The 19,653-nt window shown below is 43.5% G+C and overlaps 1 protein-coding gene across 4 annotated transcripts in view; it reads left to right on the top strand.

Annotated features, from left to right (window-relative positions):
- RB1CC1 (RB1 inducible coiled-coil 1) overlaps window positions 1-19,653 on the top strand; it is a 234,092-nt gene that overhangs the window by 51,777 nt on the left and 162,662 nt on the right. For all 4 annotated transcript variants that reach the window (XM_040354194.1, XM_040354196.1, XM_040354193.1 and 1 more), the window contains exons 5-6: window positions 1,213-1,415; window positions 4,450-4,864. In XM_040354194.1, coding sequence (XP_040210128.1) covers window positions 1,213-1,415; window positions 4,450-4,864 — 618 coding nt within the window. The remainder of the gene's footprint in view (window positions 1-1,212; window positions 1,416-4,449; window positions 4,865-19,653) is intronic.

Raw genomic sequence — 19,653 nt, 5'->3', positions numbered from 1 at the left:
TCTGGCCTTTATGGAAGAGTGGCAAGAAGAAAACCATTTCTTAAAGATATCCATAAAAAGTCTTGTTTAAAGTTTGCCACAAGCCACCTGGGAAACGCACCAAACATGTGGAAGAAGGTGCTCTGGTCACATGACACCAAAATCAAACTTTTTGGCAACAATGCAAAACGTTATGTTTGGCGTAAAAGCAACACAGCTCATCACCCTGAACACACCATCCCCACTGTCAAACATGGTGGTGGCAGCATCATGGTTTGGGCCTGCTTTTCTTTAGCAGGGACAGGGAATGGTTAAAATTGATGGGAAGATGGATGGAGCCAAATACAGGACCATTCTGGAAGAAAACCTGATGGAGTCTGCAAAAGACCTGAGACTGGGACAGAGATTTGTGTTCCAACAAGACAATGATCCAAAACATAAAGCAAAATCTACAATGGAATGGTTCACAAATAAACATATCCAGGTGTTAGAATGGCCAAGTCAAAGTCCAGACCTGAATCCAATCGAGAATCTGTGGAAAGAACTGAAAACTGCTGTTCACAAACGCTCTCCATCCAACCTCACTGAGCTCGAGCGGTTTTGCAAGGAGGAATGGGCAAAAATTTCACTCTCTCGATGTGCAAAACTGATAGAGACATACCCCAAGCGACTTACAGCTGTAATCGCAGCAAAAGGTGGCGCTACAAAGTATTAACTTAAGGGGGCGGAATAATTTTGCACGCCCAATTTTTCAGTTTTTTATTTGTTAAAAAAGTTTGAAATATCCAATAAATTTCATTCCACTTCATGATTGTGTCCCACTTGTTGATTCTTCAAAAAAAAAAAAAAATACAGTTTTATATCTTTATGTTTGAAGCCTGAAATGTGGTAAAAGGTCACAAAGTTCAAGGGGGCCAAATACTTTCGCAAGGCACTGTATATGCAGCTCCACAGAAAAAAAAGCCCAGTGGGGACACATACATGTGTTACATCGGCAGGGGGGTTTTGACTGTGCTCATGTGCAGCTTTATGAACGCGGCACATAGCTCTATACAGCCACAGAAAACAGTTTTCCTGTCAGTGGTCTATTGTCTACTTGTTGAAATCTATTGCTGTAGTTTTCTTTGTAACGTACATGTTTGTTGAGCAATTTACTAAAGCTAAACTGTTACTATATAAATGTTGAATGCTCTGGGATAACTTCTGATTTGAAATTGACTCTGTTTTGTGCAGGAAATGTTCGAGGTTGCCAAGAAGCTTTGTTCGTTTTGTGAAGGTCTGGTTCACGATGAGCATCTTCAGCACCAGGGCTGGGCTGCCATAATGGCCAACCTAGAAGATTGTACACATTCATACCAAAAACTGCTTTTCAAGTTTGAGAATGCATATTCAAAATACCTGCAGTCAATAGATGATATTAAAGTTAAATTAACTAAGTAAGTCTAAGTTATTGAATTGTGTTTTTCCTGAGCCATGTATTAGTATATATTTTCTTTATTTTATTTTTTACATACATCATCCTTCTCTAAGGAAGGAATCTTATTTTTTAATTCATTACATCCCATATGTCCTTGTCTTGTTAATTTCCCATCACTGTCACTGTCATGCAGTCATCCATGTTATAATATACTTAGGATAGAATCGATGTTCCCTTTCCTCTGTGTGATATGCTTATGAGTGCCATAGTCTGACAGAATTGGCTGAGCTATGTTTTCATTATGTTTTACTATATTATTTAGTATTATAGTTTTATATACTGTACTCGCTATTCTATAGCTTCACTCCTAATACTGTGACAAATAAGTGATCACATGAGAAGCATTATTTCACTAGATGCCAATTATAATCTAAAGCCCCGTACATACGAGAGGGTTTTCCGACGCGAAAACTGAGAGGAGAGCTTTTGGCCGGGAATCCCGGCCGTGTGTATGCTCCCTCGCAGTTTTTCCGACAGGAAAACTGCCAAAAAACCGCTGGACACAAAAAGAGAACCTGCTCTTTTTTCCCGCTGGGATTCCCAACTGACTTTTTCCCATCGGAATACCCAGCCGTGTGTACGAGAAAACCGGAAGTTTTTAGCAGTTTTCCTGTCGGGAAAAACTCAGATGGAGCATAAACACGGCCAAAAGCTCTCATTTGAGTTTTCTGGTAGGAAAACCCGCTCGTGTGTACGGGAGAGCAAGTTCTTGATTTTCGACAGACCTTGACCCATCGGGAATCCTGACCGTGTGTACAGGGCATAACAAGCATCCAGGCAGTGGTGTTTCTTTAAATTTGATTAAAATTTGTTTTGCAACACATGCACATTTCCTTATATTTTGTCTTATTAAAAATGCGACAAGTACAAAAAAGTGAGCTTTGCTGTACTGAGCTCCTAAGGAGTGTTTGTTATTAGCCCTACCTACTATAGAACAATTCCTCCTCTTCTCATCTCCATAGTATAAAGCCTCGTACACACGATCAGACTTTCTGCAAACAAAGCCTCTGACTTTTGTCCGTGAAATTGTATTGCATACAAATGGCAAAGAATTGTTGGCCAACAACACAAAACGATGTGGTTTTTCAGCTCTTTAGCGACACCCTTTGAGGAACTTCTGCTAATGTTGTGTTATGGTTAGCATTGCTTCTGAGCTTGCGTGTTTGTTCTTTGGATTTTTTCTCGATGGACTTATGTACACACGATCGGATAATCCGACAACACACATTTGTTGTCGGAAAATTTTAAAGCACGCTATCCCACATTTCTAGGCGGAAATTCCGTCAACAATTGTCCGAAGGAGCGTACAAATGGTCAGGTTTTCCGACAAAAGCCTGTCATCACACTTTTCCCGTCGGAAAATCTGATTGTGTGTACAAGGCATAAGAGGGAGGTGTTCTGTAATCCAGCTGAAGAGAACTGGGCAGGGCTGACAACACTGCTTGGGATTTCAATGCAGCAAAGGCACTGTGTTATGAACTTATCGTATATACTCAAGTATAAGCCAAGTTTTTCAGCACAAAAAAATGTTCGGCTTATACTCGAGTCACCTTTTTGCGCCTGATCTCCCAGATTTAGGGACCCTGTACCGGTAGGCTGTGGGTCCCCTGGACCCCACACATGTAAGTCCCCTGTACTTCAATCTTCCTCTACAAGTGTGCAAAGTTTGTTGTCCGGGGGACCTACGGCCAGGGAGCACTGATTTTTCAAACCCAGGCTCCCCTTCCATAGACTTCCATGTTAAACGTCAGTCTAGTCATGGGCACAGTGAGGCATGCACATGGACACCCTAGGCTTATACTCGAGTCAATAAGTTTTCCCGTTTTTGTTGTGGTAAAATTAGGTGCCTCGGCTTATATTCGGGTCTCGGGTTATATACTCGAGTGTATACGGTAAACAAAAAATTAGGAGCACAGTGGGTTTCTGGAAGACCAACAGGTATTTTTCTGTTTGCAGTTTCTAAAAAGACAAAATATCACAATTTTTTTTCCAGACATGCAGTACATTTTGGGTGCACAGAGTCTGCATGTTTTTTGCTGGTAGTCATAGTCACCTGACTCATAACTGATTTTTGCTTAACCCAGGGTTTGGCAAATTTGCTTGGAATCTAGGAGCCAGCTAAAGAAGTTAGGAGCCAAAAAACGCACCCCGTCCCGACGAGCTCACGCGCAGAAGCGAACACATACGTGAGCAGCGCCCGCATATGTAAACGGTGTTCAAACCTTACATGTGAGGTATCGCCGCGATTGGTAGAGCAATAATTCTAGCCCTAGACCTCCTCTGTAACTCAAAACATGCAACTTGTAGATTTTTTTAAACGTCGCCTATGAAGATTTTAAAGGGTAAAAGTTTGTCGGCATTCCACGAGCGGACGCAATTTGTAAGCGTGACATGTTGGGTATGAATTTACTCGGCGTAACATTATCTTTCAAAATATTAACAAAAAAATGGGGATAACTTTACTATTGTCTTATTTTTTTATTAAAAAAAGTGTAATTTTTTCCCAAAAAAGTGCGCTTGTAAGACCGCTGCGCAAATAGTATTGCAACAATCGCCATTTTATTCTCTAGGGTGTTAGGATAAAAAATATATATAATGTTTGGGGGTTCTAATTAGAAGGAAGAAGATGGCAGTGAAAAATAGTGAAAAATGACATTAGAATTGCTGTTTAACTTGTAATGCTTAACTTGTAATACCAACGACCACCACCAGATGGTGCCAGCTCACACATCTGGTGGTAATAACTTGTAATACCAACGGCTCACCACCAGATGGCGCCAGCTCACAAAAAAAAAAAAAACATTTCTAGTCGCCATGGCGACCTGGCGCCCGGGATTTGTCGAGCCCTGGCTTAACCAGCCATTCATTCCATTAACTGGCCTGCTTGTCATGTAGAAAAAGTTTTGGATTGTTTCTCGATTGTTCTTGTGCTTAAAATGCCATTGAATTGATCTGTTCTTGAAAATCTGAAATCTTTTTGTTTGGTTCTTTAGTCTAGGAACTGCCGTTTCCGTCATGGCCAAGATTCCGCTGCTAGAGTGCCTAACACGACACAGCTATAGGATGTGTCTAGATAGGTTTTTATCCTCTGCGGAAGGGGATGTCGTTGAACTTGGGAATGAGAAGACTGCTGAACTAGTGCAATGTGATGATGTAACAAAACTAAAAAACATGGCTTTGCTAGCTTCTCTCACTACATCTGTGGAACATATAACACAGGAAGTACATGACAATCGTATTGAGCAAGACACTATGGATTCTTCTGGCCAGGATATAGACCTTTCGGAGGGACATTTGAGTAACGAAGGCCCGCCATTTAATGTATCCCTACTGGACTGGATAAATGTGCAAGATCGTCCAAATGATGTGGAATCGTTGGTCAGGAAATGTTTTGATTCTATGAGCAGAGTAAGTATTAGTGCATGACATGCCATGCTCTTGGTCATTTGTTTTTTGCTTTCTCATAGTTCCCACCCTATCATAAACTATTTCCAAGGACAGGCTAAAGTATAACCAATGGCAACACTTTTTTTTTCATTTTGAAAAGAATAGAGATGGGTTAGAATGCCTCCTAGGTTTATTGCTGTGTATGCCCCCGTTCGCGGACATTCACCCTCCGTTTGTCCTGTTTACCATTATCATTGCAAATGAAAGAGAATCACACATTTTTAGTTATCTCCAAAAAAATAATAGAAGGGAAATTTTCCAATGGGGCACTAGCTATGGTGACCTGAGAATCCTCTTTATTTTCAGGGATTTCATCTCACTTCCTGTTTTGGCTATGTGACAGGAAGTGAAGGGAAATCCCTCCCATGCAACACAAATGGGGAAAAAAAAACTGACACTGGTTATAACCTTCCATTAACTCTATCCAAAATGAAAATTAAAAGTTTTGTCTATAGTTCTACTTCAAGATAAGAGTATCTTTGCTCTCCAGACACAATATATGTTTAGATTAGTAGAATTGATCATTTAGCCACTTGAGATGAGTGTATTGAATATGAGTATTGTTTTTGTTGCATTATAAATGTTCCTCTTAAGTCATATTAAACCCTGAGCATTTTTTAGCTTAACACACTGATCTCAATAAAATAAACATTTGCCAGTAGACTAATTTGTTAAATTTCTTAATCCATCACTTATAGAGAGCTAATGACGATAAATATATAATATGCTTTGATATTCAGTATATCCAAACATTATTATGCGTGTCATTTTACAATCTGTACTTTCCTGAATTGCACAAGTTCAGGGGATTGTACAATCAAATTGTTTAGTCTGTGGTTTGAGTTATAAACATATTAATTTTATTTTGGATATCTTTTACTCATATATTTATTCTGATTAGGTCCATATTTCTTTATCGTACATCACGGGACACAGAGCGGCATATTCATTACTATGTGGGTTATATGGAGTACCTTCAGGTGATGGACACTGGCAATCTCAAACAGGAAATGCCCCTCCCTATATAACCCCCTCCCATAGGAGGAGTACCTCAGTTTTTACGCCAGTGTCTTAGGTGTTGGTCATGGTTTAGCTCGCCTCCACATCCTTGGGATTAGGTGGGCTAACCGGTTCTGTCCAAAGGCCTCAGCGCTAAAGTGGTCAGTAACCGGACCCCAAACCAAAGGGGTATAGCCCATAATGCTTTTCTTTTTAGAGAGCTGGACCCTGGGCCCAGAACTTAGAAACCTTTGGGGGCCTAATGTTTCTGTTGCCAGAGTGCTATATGGGCCCAGGACAGTGGATCCTTCATAGGAACCCAGGGCCTGAAGGTCAATGCCCCACGGAGATGGGGGAAGATTGGGCCTCTTGCTTTGCAAAGTCCTGCGGCATGGAGCAGGTAAGTGAGGGGAAACTTGCGGAACTTGGTTCTTAGCAGGTTTTTCTGGGGGGTTCACAGGGGACATGCCTAAAGTTATGCGCTGCATCTGGCAAAGTAAGTCACATGTCTTAAAGATAGGATGGCTCTATGTGTATTCCCCATAAAAGGTGAACTCCCTGGTAGTATTGTAACATTGAGAAAGAAGCCTGTGTGTGTGTGTGTGTAAAGAGAGCTGTGCTTACCTGCAAAGCCTCCAGGCGATTGCTGCCATGGTTTTTCCTCCTAGCCTGGAGACAGGATAAACTGCCTCCTCGTGTGGTCTCCTTCCCCCCACCCCCCCCCCCCCCGCCGGCGGGCGCGCGCGTCCCCGTGATATGGGCGCAATTTCGCGCCGTTAGCTGAGGGGGGAAGGGCGGGCCAGCATGTTAAAGGAAGGGGCGGCCCTTCCATTTGTTCCCAGCTCAGTGTATGCTGGAAACTGAGAGAGGAAGAGACCAGAGCGGCAGCACGGGGCGCCGAGGACACACAGTGGCCGAAACAGATATTACAGTCTTCAATAAGACTGTCCTGGAGCCTAGAGTTAAAAAAAAAAAAAAAAAACCTTTAAAGGGAAAGAAGGCATTTTTTATCCCCCAAACGGGTTTTTGGGCAATAACTATTTATAGTTCCAAACACCAATAAGTTAGCGGGCGTACCTCGGTATTGTACCATGGCGTCTGGTTCAGAGGGTACAAGAGGTGGGGATTCCCCCAGAGAGTCTGAGGTCTCGGACAAAGTTATGCCGCTGCTTTCCCGAGAGGGAGCCTTGATGGGACCATCGGGATCTGGGGCTGGAGCTGGCACGGGTCAGTCCAACCCTAGGGTGGTCACGGACGAGGTACTGTCCACCTCCTTAAAGGAGATGGAAAAAAGAATGGAAAAGATGATAGCCAAGGCTATGCGGGGCAGAAAACGGAATAGATCTCCGTCGCCCGAGCGTGGACCCTCAGAGGAGGAGGTCCTTTCCGCAGGGGAATTGGACGACCTCTTGGACAAGGACCAAGCAGGTTCGGGGATCGAGGATCCGGATACAGGGGAGTCTGGGGCAGCCTCCCAAGGGGAGAGCTGGTGGGTTCAAGCCTTAACGGACTTGGTCCATAGTGCATTCAACTTGCCAGTACCAGATCTCCAAGTATCGACTGTTTCAGCTTTGGGCTCACTAAAGGCGCCTCAAAACAACGCAGTTTTTCCGATCCATCCTCTGCTAGAGGAAGTTATGTTCCAAGATTGGACCAAGCCAGATAGAATCTTTTTACCACCTAAAAGATTCTCTGCCTTATATCCTATGGAAGATACATTTTCCAAGAGATGGGCAACCCCGGCGGTGGACGCAGCCATCTCATGTGTTAACAAAGCTTTAACCTGCCCTGTAGAAAACATACAGGTGTTCAAGGATCCGGTTGATAAACGCTTGGAAGCACTACTTAAAAGCTCCTTCACTACTGCAGGGGCAGTAGTGCAGCCAGCTGTGGCTGCGATTGGGGTTGCACAAGCATTATCGGATCAAACTAAGCAGATGCTTAAACTTATTCCTGCCCAGCAGGCAGAAGAATTTTCGGATGTCCCTAGGGCCATACGCTTTACGGTAGATGCGATTAAGGATTCTATCCAGCAAGCGTCACGTTTATCGTTATCCCTTATCCATATGAGAAGACTCTTATGGTTAAAGAGCTGGGAGGCCGAGCCCCCATGCAAGAAGCTCCTGGTAGAGTTCCCCTTCCATGGAGGACGACTCTTCGGAGAAGACCTGGATAAATACATTCAGACCATTTCAAGTGGCAAAAGTACTCTTTTGCCAACCAAGAAAAAATTTCAGGGGCCTGCGTTTAAACGACAGCACTCCCCTGGGCAGGGGCCCTCTAATGCCAAACAGTATCGACGGCCTCCTGCAAGATCAAACTTTAACTTCAACAACAAATCGCAGGGACAGGCCGCTAGAGGCAAGAAGCAGTGGTTTCGCAAACCAGCAAAACCAGCCCCCAAGCCGACCTTATGAAGGGGCGCCCCCACCCACGAGGGTGGGGGGAAGGCTGCGTCTCTTTTCAGAGGTTTGGGAAGCCAGCATTCCCGACAGATGGGTACGGTCTTCCGTGGCTACGGGCTACAAACTAGACTTCCTAAAGTTTCCTCCTCCTCATTTCCAGGAGTCAAGGGTTCCAAACGATCCGGAGAAGGGAGCCGCATTAATGACGGCATTGAATCATCTACTCTCCCAGGAAGTAATAGTAGAGGTACCAGTCCTAGAACAAGGGCTGGGTTTCTACTCCAACCTATTCATCATCCCAAAGTCCAACGGAGATGTCAGGCCAATTTTGGACCTAAAGATGGTAAATGCATACCTAAAGGTCCGCTCATTTCGGATGGAATCCGTGCGGTCAGCAGCTGCCACACTCCAGAAGGACGACTTCATGGCATCCATAGACATAAAGGATGCCTACCTTCATGTTCCAATTTATCAGCCACATCAAAGATTTCTACGCTTTATGGTGGCTTCGCGTAATTTCCAATTCGTGGCGCTTCCCTTTGGGTTGGCTACGGCCCCCCGGGTGTTCACGAAGGTCCTAGCTCCAATCCTAGCCAGGCTAAGGATCCAAGGGGTCACGATCCTAGCGTACCTGGACGACCTCCTAGTCATAGATCACTCGTCTCCTGGCTTGGAACGAGCAGTGGCCCTCACGGTCCAGTACCTCGAGAGGTTCGGCTGGGTCCTAAATCGAGAAAAGTCAGCATTCCAGCCCACAAGGCAGTTGGAATATCTCGGCATGAGGTTAGACACAGAACAACAAAGGGTGTTTCTACCTCTGATAAAGGTCAAAGCCATCAAGGTTTTAATCCTACTGGTTCTAAGCAAGAAAGAACCGACTATTCGCCTATGTATGCGGTTACTAGGCAAGATGGTGGCCACATTCGAGGCGGTACCGTACGCCCAGAGCCACACTCGCATCCTGCAGGCAGCCATCCTGTCAGCATGGAGCAGGAGGCCACAGGCCTTAGATATCCCTTTGCCGCTCTCATCAAGAGTCCGACAAAGTCTATGTTGGTGGTTAGACCCTCAGAATCTAGTGAAGGAGAAGTCTTTCAGCCCAGTGGCTTGGAAGATAGTAACCACGGACGCCAGCCTGACGGGCTGGGGAGCAATTTTGGATGGTTGCACTCGCCAGGGTACTTGGGCAAAGCCAGAGAGGCAGTTGCCCATCAACATCTTGGAGCTCAGAGCTGCTCGACTAGCCCTCAGGGCTTGGACGTCCAAATTGCAGGGGTTCCCGGTGAGAATTCAATCAGACAATGCCACGGCCGTGGCATACATAAATCACCAAGGGGGAACCAAAAGTCAAGCCACTCAGAGAGAGGTGAGCTTGATTCTCCTGTGGGCAGAGGCTCATGTGCCCTGCATATCGGCAATATTTATTCCAGGAGTGGACAACCTTCAGGCGGACTTCTTAAGTCGCCAGACTCTGTTGCCGGGGGAATGGTCTCTACATCCACAAATCTTTCAAGCACTCTGCCAAAGATGGGGAGTGCCGGACGTGGATGTCATGGCATCGAGACTCAACAAGAAGCTAGACAGGTTCATATCCCGCTCAAGGGATCCGATGGCCTGCGGAACCGATGCGCTGGTTTGCCCTTGGCATCAGTTCAAACTTCTTTATGTATTTCTCCCGCTCCAGTTACTACCCCGCCTGCTGCGCAGGATCAGGGTGGAGCACATACCAGTCATCCTGGTAGCTCCAGCATGGCCCAGAAGGGCATGGTATTCACTAATCCTGAAGATGGTAGTGGGAGACCCTTGGACTCTTCCTCTACGGCCAGACCTGCTATCGCAAGGTCCGATCCTCCACCCTGCCTTACGGCATCTAAATTTGACGGCCTGGAGGCTGAATCCCTGATTCTCAGGGGTAGAGGTCTGTCTCAAAAAGTAATCTCTACCCTAATCAGAGCCAGGAAACCGGTCTCTAGGGTGATTTATTACAGGGTCTGGAAGGCCTATGTAGGCTGGTGTGAGTCCAAGCGATGGCTTTCTCGCAAGTTTACCATCGATAGAGTATTAAGTTTTCTCCAGCTAGGAGTGGACAAAGGACTGGCATTAAGCACAATCAAAGGACAGATTTCAGCTTTGTCAGTGTGGTTTCAGCGGCCGCTGGCCACCCACTCGCTAGTTAAGACCTTCCTTCAAGGGGTCTTACGTATTAATCCTCCAGTTAAATCCCCGCTTTGTCCGTGGGATTTAAATCTTGTTCTGTCAAGTTTACAGAAACAACCTTTTGAGCCGTTGGCTGAAATTCCTTTGGTTTTACTGACAAGGAAGTTAGTATTTTTGGTCGCCATAGTTTCCGCCAGAAGAGTATCGGAACTGGCAGCCTTATCCTGTAAGGAACCATATCTTATTTTACATAAGGACAAGGTCGTTCTCCGCCCTCATCCTTCCTTCCTACCGAAGGTTATATCCAGTTTTCATCTAAACCAGGATTTGGTATTACCATCCTTCTTTCCTAAACCTACTTCCAGAAAGGAAGGGTTGCTGCATACCTTGGATATTGTCAGGGCCATGAAGGCCTATCTTAAAGCTACAGAGAAGATCCGGAAAACAGATGTGTTGTTCATTTTACCGGATGGGCCCAAGAAGGGGCAGGCAGCTGCAAAATCCACCATCTCAAAGTGGATTAAACAGTTAATCACTCAGGCCTACGGCTTGAAGGGGTTGCCTCCTCCGTTATCATTAAAGGCTCATTCTACTAGGGCCATGGGCGCCTCCTGGGCAGCACACCACCAGATCTCTATGGCTCAAGTTTGCAAGGCGGCAACCTGGTCTTCTGTCCACACGTTTACAAAATTCTACCAGTTGGACGTAAGAAGGAATACTGATACAGCCTTTGGGCAGGCAGTGCTGCAGGCTGCAGTTTGAGACCCTCGGATTCCGGGGGGCTCCCCTTTGAGTTAAATTTAAAATAATTTTTTCTCAACTAAGTTGGATTTATTATGATTTGAGTATATCTCTAAATTAAATCCTTTTGTCTTTGGAAGATGTTCTCCCTCCCCTCATTGTAAGCATTGCTTTGGGACATCCCACATAGTAATGAATATGCCGCTCTGTGTCCCGTGATGTACGATAAAGAAAAAGAGATTTTTAATACAGCTTACCTGTAAAATCTTTTTCTTGGAGTACATCACGGGACACAGAGCTCCCACCCCTCTTATGGGGACCATTTTGGGAGGCATACTGCTTGCTACAAAACTGAGGTACTCCTCCTATGGGAGGGGGTTATATAGGGAGGGGCATTTCCTGTTTGAGATTGCCAGTGTCCATCACCTGAAGGTACTCCATATAACCCACATAGTAATGAATATGCCGCTCTGTGTCCCGTGATGTACTCCAAGAAAAAGATTTTACAGGTAAGCTGTATTAAAAATCTCTTTTTTATTAGGATGTTAAAACCCAAATCCCCAAAAATGTGTGATGCTGTGTAAAAATCTACATAAAAGCAGAATGCAATGATTTGAAAATCGTATAAACCCATATTTTAATCACAATAGAACATAGAAAATATATCAAATATTTAAAGGCAAAATTTTTAGTTTTTAAAAATAACAAACATGTCATACTCACTTGCTCTGTGCAAACGGTTTGCACAGAACAGCCCCGATCCTCCAGGCCAGTTAAGCACCCTGATTGTTCTTCTTCGAAGCCATACTGTTATAGATGTAGATTGGGTGAAGGATAGGTGATCGAATGTCCTCTTTAACGTATGGCACCTCATCCCAAATAGATTAAATGGAAGGTTTGGAGAGGATAGAGGATTATAGCGGTGCCAATTATAGAAACCAGACGTGATGTTATATCAAAAATAGAACATTTTATTCAATTTATACAAAATTTTAAATAAATTAGTAACATTCATTGGTGGGAGCTAATTATGGAGACAATTATTTTTTCTCTTGAACAAGTCTACCCTACTAGTTTCGCCCTTGGGCTTCTTCAGGGGTTTTAGGACTTGATCGTCTCAAAAACAAAGCTCTAGAATGAAACAAAACAATTTTTACAATCATCAAATAGACAGTCATTTATAATTTAACAGTCAATGTCTAGTAATCGCAAATAATAACGAGTTTGGCTGGGATAAATGGCCGAGCGTCAAGGAACCATGGTCCCAAAAGGGAAGGGGCACCAAAACATGTCCCAAAAGTCCACACCCAACCCCACCACTAGTACTGAACCACCCTGTGGAAGAGAAGGGGGGGACAAAAAACACAAACACCCATAGGGGCAGAAGAACACCTACCCAAAGTACTGCATACGACCTAGTTAGGTAGCCCAATCAAAGACAAGATGAAACAGTTTGGCCTCAATATGGCAACTACAACAGAACATTAAATAATTGATATATTAGTTTTACCAATAATGAATCCACATCAATAATTCAGCAGCAGAAACCAGTGATTAAAGGCATACACAGTAAAGAAAGAAAGTCCTATAGCAAATGAGCCTACCTGAAATTCAGAGAAAGGAATCGAATACAATTCTGAGGCAACTATCATAGGGTATAGGGACAGCTGGATCATCAAGGTGCATATACAATGCAAACACCCTGGGTGCTGGTAGGGGTTAAGGGATACGGTCTGCAGTGAAGGCAGAGTCCCTGAGAGGGAAGGGGAAAAGAGAGAGAGGCATCTGAGTATGCATTGGAGCATTACAGTTGATGAGCTCAATCATTTAGGGGTTATGTTCTCCTCACTTACCATGCACTCATAGATGGAGTGCTTCCAGTGTCCGTGGCAGTAGCAGATGCTAGTGAGCGGAGACTGCCATTTTATAGGCTGGCAACGTAAATGATAGCGTCAGTATGACGCATAACGGCGCGGCGCCTACAGCCCCCATAATGCTGTGCGGCTCCAAGGCCGCATAGATGTACTGTCATTTATGCAGTATGTGGTTTACCATTGTTCTGATGAAATATATATGGCCTTGCAACAGACCATTTTAAATGAGCTTTGGCCCAGAGGAAAAAAATCATTTTCTGGACCATGTTCAAATATGGCTTCTTCTTTGCACGATAGAGCTTGAAATACAATTTTTGGATGGCACGTAGAACTATGTTCAGACACTGATTTTTGGGAAGTGTTCCTAAACCCATGCAGTGATGTCCATTACAGAATCATGCTTATTGTTAATGCAGTGCCGTCTGAGGGCATGAAGATCACGGGCATCCAATATTGTGTTTCGGCCTTGTCCCTTGCGCACAGAGTGGAATACTGTTGTTATGGCAGCAGATGGCTGCCATAACTCCGGTATCCTCTTCAACAGCGGACGTTCCTCATTCAAATAAAGTTGGTGTCCTTGGTGGATTCGCCGCAAGATCACTTTTATCGGGGGCAGGAAAGGGGTCGCCCCCCCCCCCCTGTCACACTCCGGTTGTCTTTGTTGCTTACCGGAGCCGTAGGCAGCGGCAGAGCTAATTGGGTCCTCTCCCCTTTGAGGCTGGATGCCGAGTGAAGGAAAGATGGCCCCTGCTCTGCTCCATACCATTGGATGACGGAAGCAACCTCAAACGTCCCTTCAACCCAAAAGGGGATTTTTTTTTGCATTTAAGTGTAAATGTGAGATTTGACCCTAGATCTCACATTTGAGAGGTCTTGTCATGCTTTTTTTTTTTCTGTTACATACAAGGTGACCCATTTTTTTTTAAAAGGACAGCGTTAAAAAAAAGGAAAATGGATAAGAAAAAAAAAAAGTTTAAAGCGCCCTGCCCTGCCAAGCTTGTGCGCAGAAGCGAACGCATATGTATGTCGCGCCCGCATATGTAAACAATGTTCAAACTACACATGTGAGGTATTGCCGCGATTGTTAGAGCAAGAGCTCTAACTCTTAACTGGTAACCTGTAGACTTTTTTAAACGTCGCCTATGGAGATTTTTAAGGGTCAAAGTTTGTTGCCATTCCACTAGCGGGCGCAATTTTGAAGCATGACATGTTGGGTATCAATTTACTTGGCGTAACATTATCTTTCACAATATAAAAACAAATTGGGCTAAATTTACTGTTGTCTTATTTTTTTATTCATAAAATGTTTCCCAAAAAATTGCTCTTGTCAGACCGCTGCATAAATACGGTGTGACATAAAGTATTGCAACCATCTCCATTTTATTCTAGGGTATCTGAAATAAAAAAAAATGTTTGGGGGTTCTAAGTAATTTTCTATACGAAAAATCGTGAGAGCAAACGATATTTCCATCATGTAATGCCCGATGTATCGTTCAGTGGACATAAATGAATACATTTTTTGTTCCTTTTTTTTTCCATATACTTAGTGCAAACAGTTCGGACGGCAAACACATTAACCTTTCAATTTATCGTTCGTTCGGCAAAAAATTTCCAAACTTGTCCTTCGTTTTTTTTGTCTCAAAAATTTCCCAACGATTTTCGATTTTGTGCCCATTAACTGGCCGAAAAACGAAAGAACTGGCCAAATGACCAAATTTCGGACGATTTTTTTCGTATAGTGTATGATCAGCATAAGATGCACTTTTTATACCCAATCATGTTACTGACTTGTTGCCAATTAACCTAATTAGCTGCAAAATGTTCTTCCAGCTCTTCCTTGTTAGTACCACTTACTTTGCAAGATTTTTGTTGCCCTGTCCCAACTTTTTAAAAATCCACGCTTACTCAGAATCAAGTCGACGCATGCTTGGAAGCATTGAACTTCGTTTTTTTCAGCACATGGTTGTGTTTTACGTCACCGCGTTCTGACATGATAATTTTTTTTACCGATGGTGTGTAGGCACATCAGACCATCAGTCAGCTTCATCGTTTAACCAATTACAACGGTCCTTCGTATCGTGTGTACGCTGCCTTACTTACTGACCAGCTTACAGACAACCAATTAATCCTGTCTAACGGTATGCGTTAAAAAACAGGGGTTTAGTCCACACGCATTTGCAAATGCATGCGTAAAGCCCTGTACACACGATCGGTTTGTCTGATGAAAACAGACCGATGGACTGTTTTTATCGGACAAACCGATCGTGTTTGGGCCCCATTGGTTTGTTTTCCATCGGTGAAAAAAAATAGAACATGTTTTAAATTTTTCCTATGGATAAAAAAACAATAGAAAAAATTGATCGTCTGTGTGGAAGTCCATCGGTCAAAAATCCACGCATGCTCAGAATCAAGTCGACGCATGCTCGGAAGCATTGAAATTAATTTTTCTCAGCACGTCGTGGTGTTTTACGTCACTGCGTTTTGGCACGGTCGGATTTTTGACTGATGGTGTGTAGGCAAGACTGATGAAAGTCGGCTTCATCGGATTTCCGCCGAAAAAATCCATCGGATTAGATTCCATCAGATATCCGATCGTGTGTGCGAGGCTTTAGCCACAGAGCCTCGCCACGGCACCCTGGTATTTGCGGTACCTAACACTAAATAATGAGTGTCCCCACGGTGGAGACACGTGCATTCTGATGGATAGGTGAGAGCAGGTAGACTGAAGGGGAGCCCACCCCTTCTTAAAGGTACATGAGCACACTAAGCACCCAGCAAGTAGCTCAATGGCTGCAAAGGTGTCAGTGTGTTGCCTGACCAATATACAGTGATACAAAAAAGACGCCACTGCACCCATCTATAGCTGGCCATCGCAGTAAGCAGCATTGGAAAGCTACATGCAATATAGAAGAGGGCCATGGATGAATCCATGGGGAAAAAAACAAGCTTACTTACCGACTGTAATCATTTTTACTATATTATTACTCTTTTATCCTCAATTGATGAACTGAAATGGTATGTTCACTATGTGGATTCCCACATTTGTATGAGGTTCTTGTATACCGATTTTCTATTTAATGCTACCTGGCAATCATTTTTATAAATTTAATACTATTGGCTTTTAGGTACTTGGTTTTAAAGTGGCTGTAAAGGCAGAAGTTTTTTTTATCCTAATGCATTCTCTGCATTAAGATAAAAAGCCTTGTGTGCAGCAGCCTCTCGAATACTTACCTGAGCACGATCTCCATCCAGCGATGTTGCAGGAGTGTCCCGGCTGCCCAGGACTCCCCTCCTCATTGGCTGAGATAGCAGCGTGGCACCATTGGCTCCTGCTGCTGTCAATCAAAGTCAGTCAGCCAATGAGCAGTGAGGGGGCGTGGCCGGGCTGAGGCTCTCTGTCTGAATGGACTCGGGAGCTGTAGCTTGGGTGCCCCCATAGCAAGCTACTTGCTGTGGGAGCACTCAACAGGAGGGAGGGGCCGGGAGAACAGAAGAGGAACCCGAGAAGAGCCTGGGCTGCTCTGTGCAAAACCATTACAAAGGGCTGGTAAGTATGGCATGTTTGTTCTTTTTAACAAAAAAACAAACAAGATTTTATAATGACTTTAACTATGACCCTGAGGATATTTTGATTCTGTACTGATATGGAGTTTCCCCTTATGATTTCTAGCCCTGATAAAGGGGGGTGTTTTTGGACCCCTGAAACATGTTGGCTACTTTTTGGACTGCTCTGATTTTTATGGGTTGTATCTGGACCTCTTTGCTGTCTTGTGTCACTTCAGTTTCTATTTTTGTTGTCGTATATTTTATGTTGTCCTTGATGTACTTAAAAGTCTGACAATCTGACATTTACTAGATTGTCAGCTGCCTGACCACACACTGTCTGCCATCTGCTGGGTTTGCAGTGTGTGAGATCAGGCAGCAAGGCATACAAGCAGCAAGGATCTCAGGCTAGGGTGACCTCTGACCAGCCAGACTAAGACAAAGTAAGTATTTCTAAACAAGGGGGAAATAGAAATCTTTCACAAGTAGGCCTGCAAGTGGAGACTGATTATTCAGATTCCAACCTAAGCCCACATGTGACTGCTTCATTTTAAGTCAGGACTATATAGTATCTGTATCTCATTATTGCTAATACCGTTAAACGGAAGGTGCTTTTTTTGTATTATTATATTATTCTCAGTACAGAACTCCAAAGCTATACTTGGCTGGACAACGTACAGTGCTAAGCTCATTGTCTTTACATTGAAAAAACAAAGAGTTCACATGTTATTCAGAACCCTGTAACACTTCCCATAAGGGGGCCCTGAGGTGTGTTTGGTGACCTCCATGCTGTTGGTGTGTACTGAAAGCAGATGTCACAACAGATCAGTTATGTCACATCACAGATTGTTTTGATTTCAGTAACAAGCATACTTTTGTACATGTATTCATTTCAGAGGCTAGTACTGAATGTTCTTGTGTGTTTTTTTTGTCTTTGTAGCCATTTGCATCAGATCATTATCTGTCTGTCTTTACTTAAAAGCTAAAATTAACACACATTTTTGCCATTTTGCTTACTTCTCTGGCTTTCCTGTCCAGTAAAACCTTGGTTTGAGAGTAACTTGGTTTGAGAGCGTTTTGCAAAACAAGCAACCTTTTTTTTATAAATTTTGACTTCATATACAAGTAGCGTTGTGCCCTGAATGCAGCCCCCCCAGTTGTCATGAATGCAGCCCCCATGTTGTCATGAATGCAGAGTTGAAACAAAAAGCAAAATAATTCCGCGCTGTCCAACTGGTGCGCAGCTACAAAACCAATAGACAAGTGGAAAAATAATATACAAAACATGTAAATGTAGCGCTGAAGTGCAACCAATGATGAATACACTGAACTAAATTAAATATACATATATGGGTGAATATATGTGACAAAATATCTGTACAGTCTCTGTGAAAAAAGAAGGATGATAGTCCAATAAATAATGAGTGATGGTGCTCCCTTAATCCATATATGTATATTTAATTTAGTTCAGTGTATTCATCATTGGTTGCACTTCAGCGCTACATTTACATGTTTTATGAATGCAGACTCACCATTGCCATCAGGGCAGCCTGATTCATGCCCATCTGCAGCCTTGGAGGGGGCAGGACAAGCACCGACAAACATTCAGGAGAAACTCCTGTTTTATCGGCGACCTCTTTAATAGAAAGTTCACAAATAAACATATCCAGGTGTTAGAATGGCCAAGTCAAAGTCCAGACCTGAATCCAATCGAGAATGTGTGGAAAGAACTGAAAACTGCTGTTCACAAAAGCTCTCCATCCAACCTCACTGAGTTTGAGCTGTTTTGCAAGGAGGAATGGGCAAAAATTTCAGTCTCTCGATGTGCAAAACTGATAGAGACATACCCCAAGCGACTTACAGCTGTAATCGCAGGAAAAGCTGGCGTAACAAAGTATTAACTTAAGGGGGCTGAATAATTTTGCACGCCCAATTTTTCAGTTTTTTTATTTGTTAAAAAAAGTTTGAAATATCCAATAAATTTCGTTCCACTTCATGATTGTGTCCCACTTGTTGATTCTTCAAAAAAAATTACAGTTTTATATCTTTGTGTTTGAAGCCTGAAATGTGGCAAAAGGTCGCAAAGTTCAAGGGGGCTGAATACTTTCGCAAGGCACTGTATATAGCTGCGGTGCAATAATATTGATTTCTGACGTGACAAATCGTGAAATATAAACCCAAGATCAATCAACAAAAATTGAGAATAAACATAAAAAATATGTGCTGAAAATTTCTATGCATATAGAACAGCCTCTTCACTTGTGATAAACGTTGAAGTAAACCATGAAAGAGAAAAGGGTGAAACTGTTCCAAAAGTCACAATGGATAAAAGTTCTCCAGTGAATGTAAGAAGGTCACTGAAAATACTGAAACACTCAGGGAAAGTGCTGTGGTCCTATAGGAAAGATTTCTCCACCTCTGATATAGTGTCTCCTTACCGACTTCACTGATCTCCTGAATGAGATTGGGACAGCCCAGGGTCTCTCGCTGCTGGATTTCAGACACCTATCCCTTCAACGTCTCAAGGGTCCTCAGTATTTCTCCCATGTAGAAAGTCCCCATGTAAATATATAAAACGCTGCCATAGTGAAGTCCTATTATATGTGTTTTTTTAGATAAAAAAAAATTGCACTTACAAAAGTATGTAGCATATGTGCGTGTTAAATGTCAAGCCGGCCGGCTTAAATCTATTCTGCCCGTCCTTCTAGGATGATAGCATTCTCTTAGTTGGTGATGTCAGCACGCCGCTCCTCCCTACGCCGTTTCGTCAAATGGTGACGTCTTCCAGGGGCACCTGGAAGACGTCACCATTTGACGGTGAAGCAGGTTTTGAAAGATATTCCTGCTCAGCAGGCTCGAGATTTAGCTGATTTACCTAGAGCATTATGCTTCGGGGGATGCCATTAAGGATTCAATTCATCAGGCCTCCCGCCTTACCCTCCTTTTGGTGCACATGCGGAGGCTACTTTGGTTAAAAAACTGGTCGGCTGAGACCCCTTGTAAAAAGCTCCTAGCTGGCTTTCCGTTCCAT

The sequence above is a fragment of the Rana temporaria genome, chromosome 5 (assembly GCF_905171775.1).
Source record: "Rana temporaria chromosome 5, aRanTem1.1, whole genome shotgun sequence".
NCBI classification, from domain to species: domain Eukaryota; kingdom Metazoa; phylum Chordata; class Amphibia; order Anura; family Ranidae; genus Rana; species Rana temporaria.
This window is presented reverse-complemented; position numbering and strand designations above follow the sequence as displayed.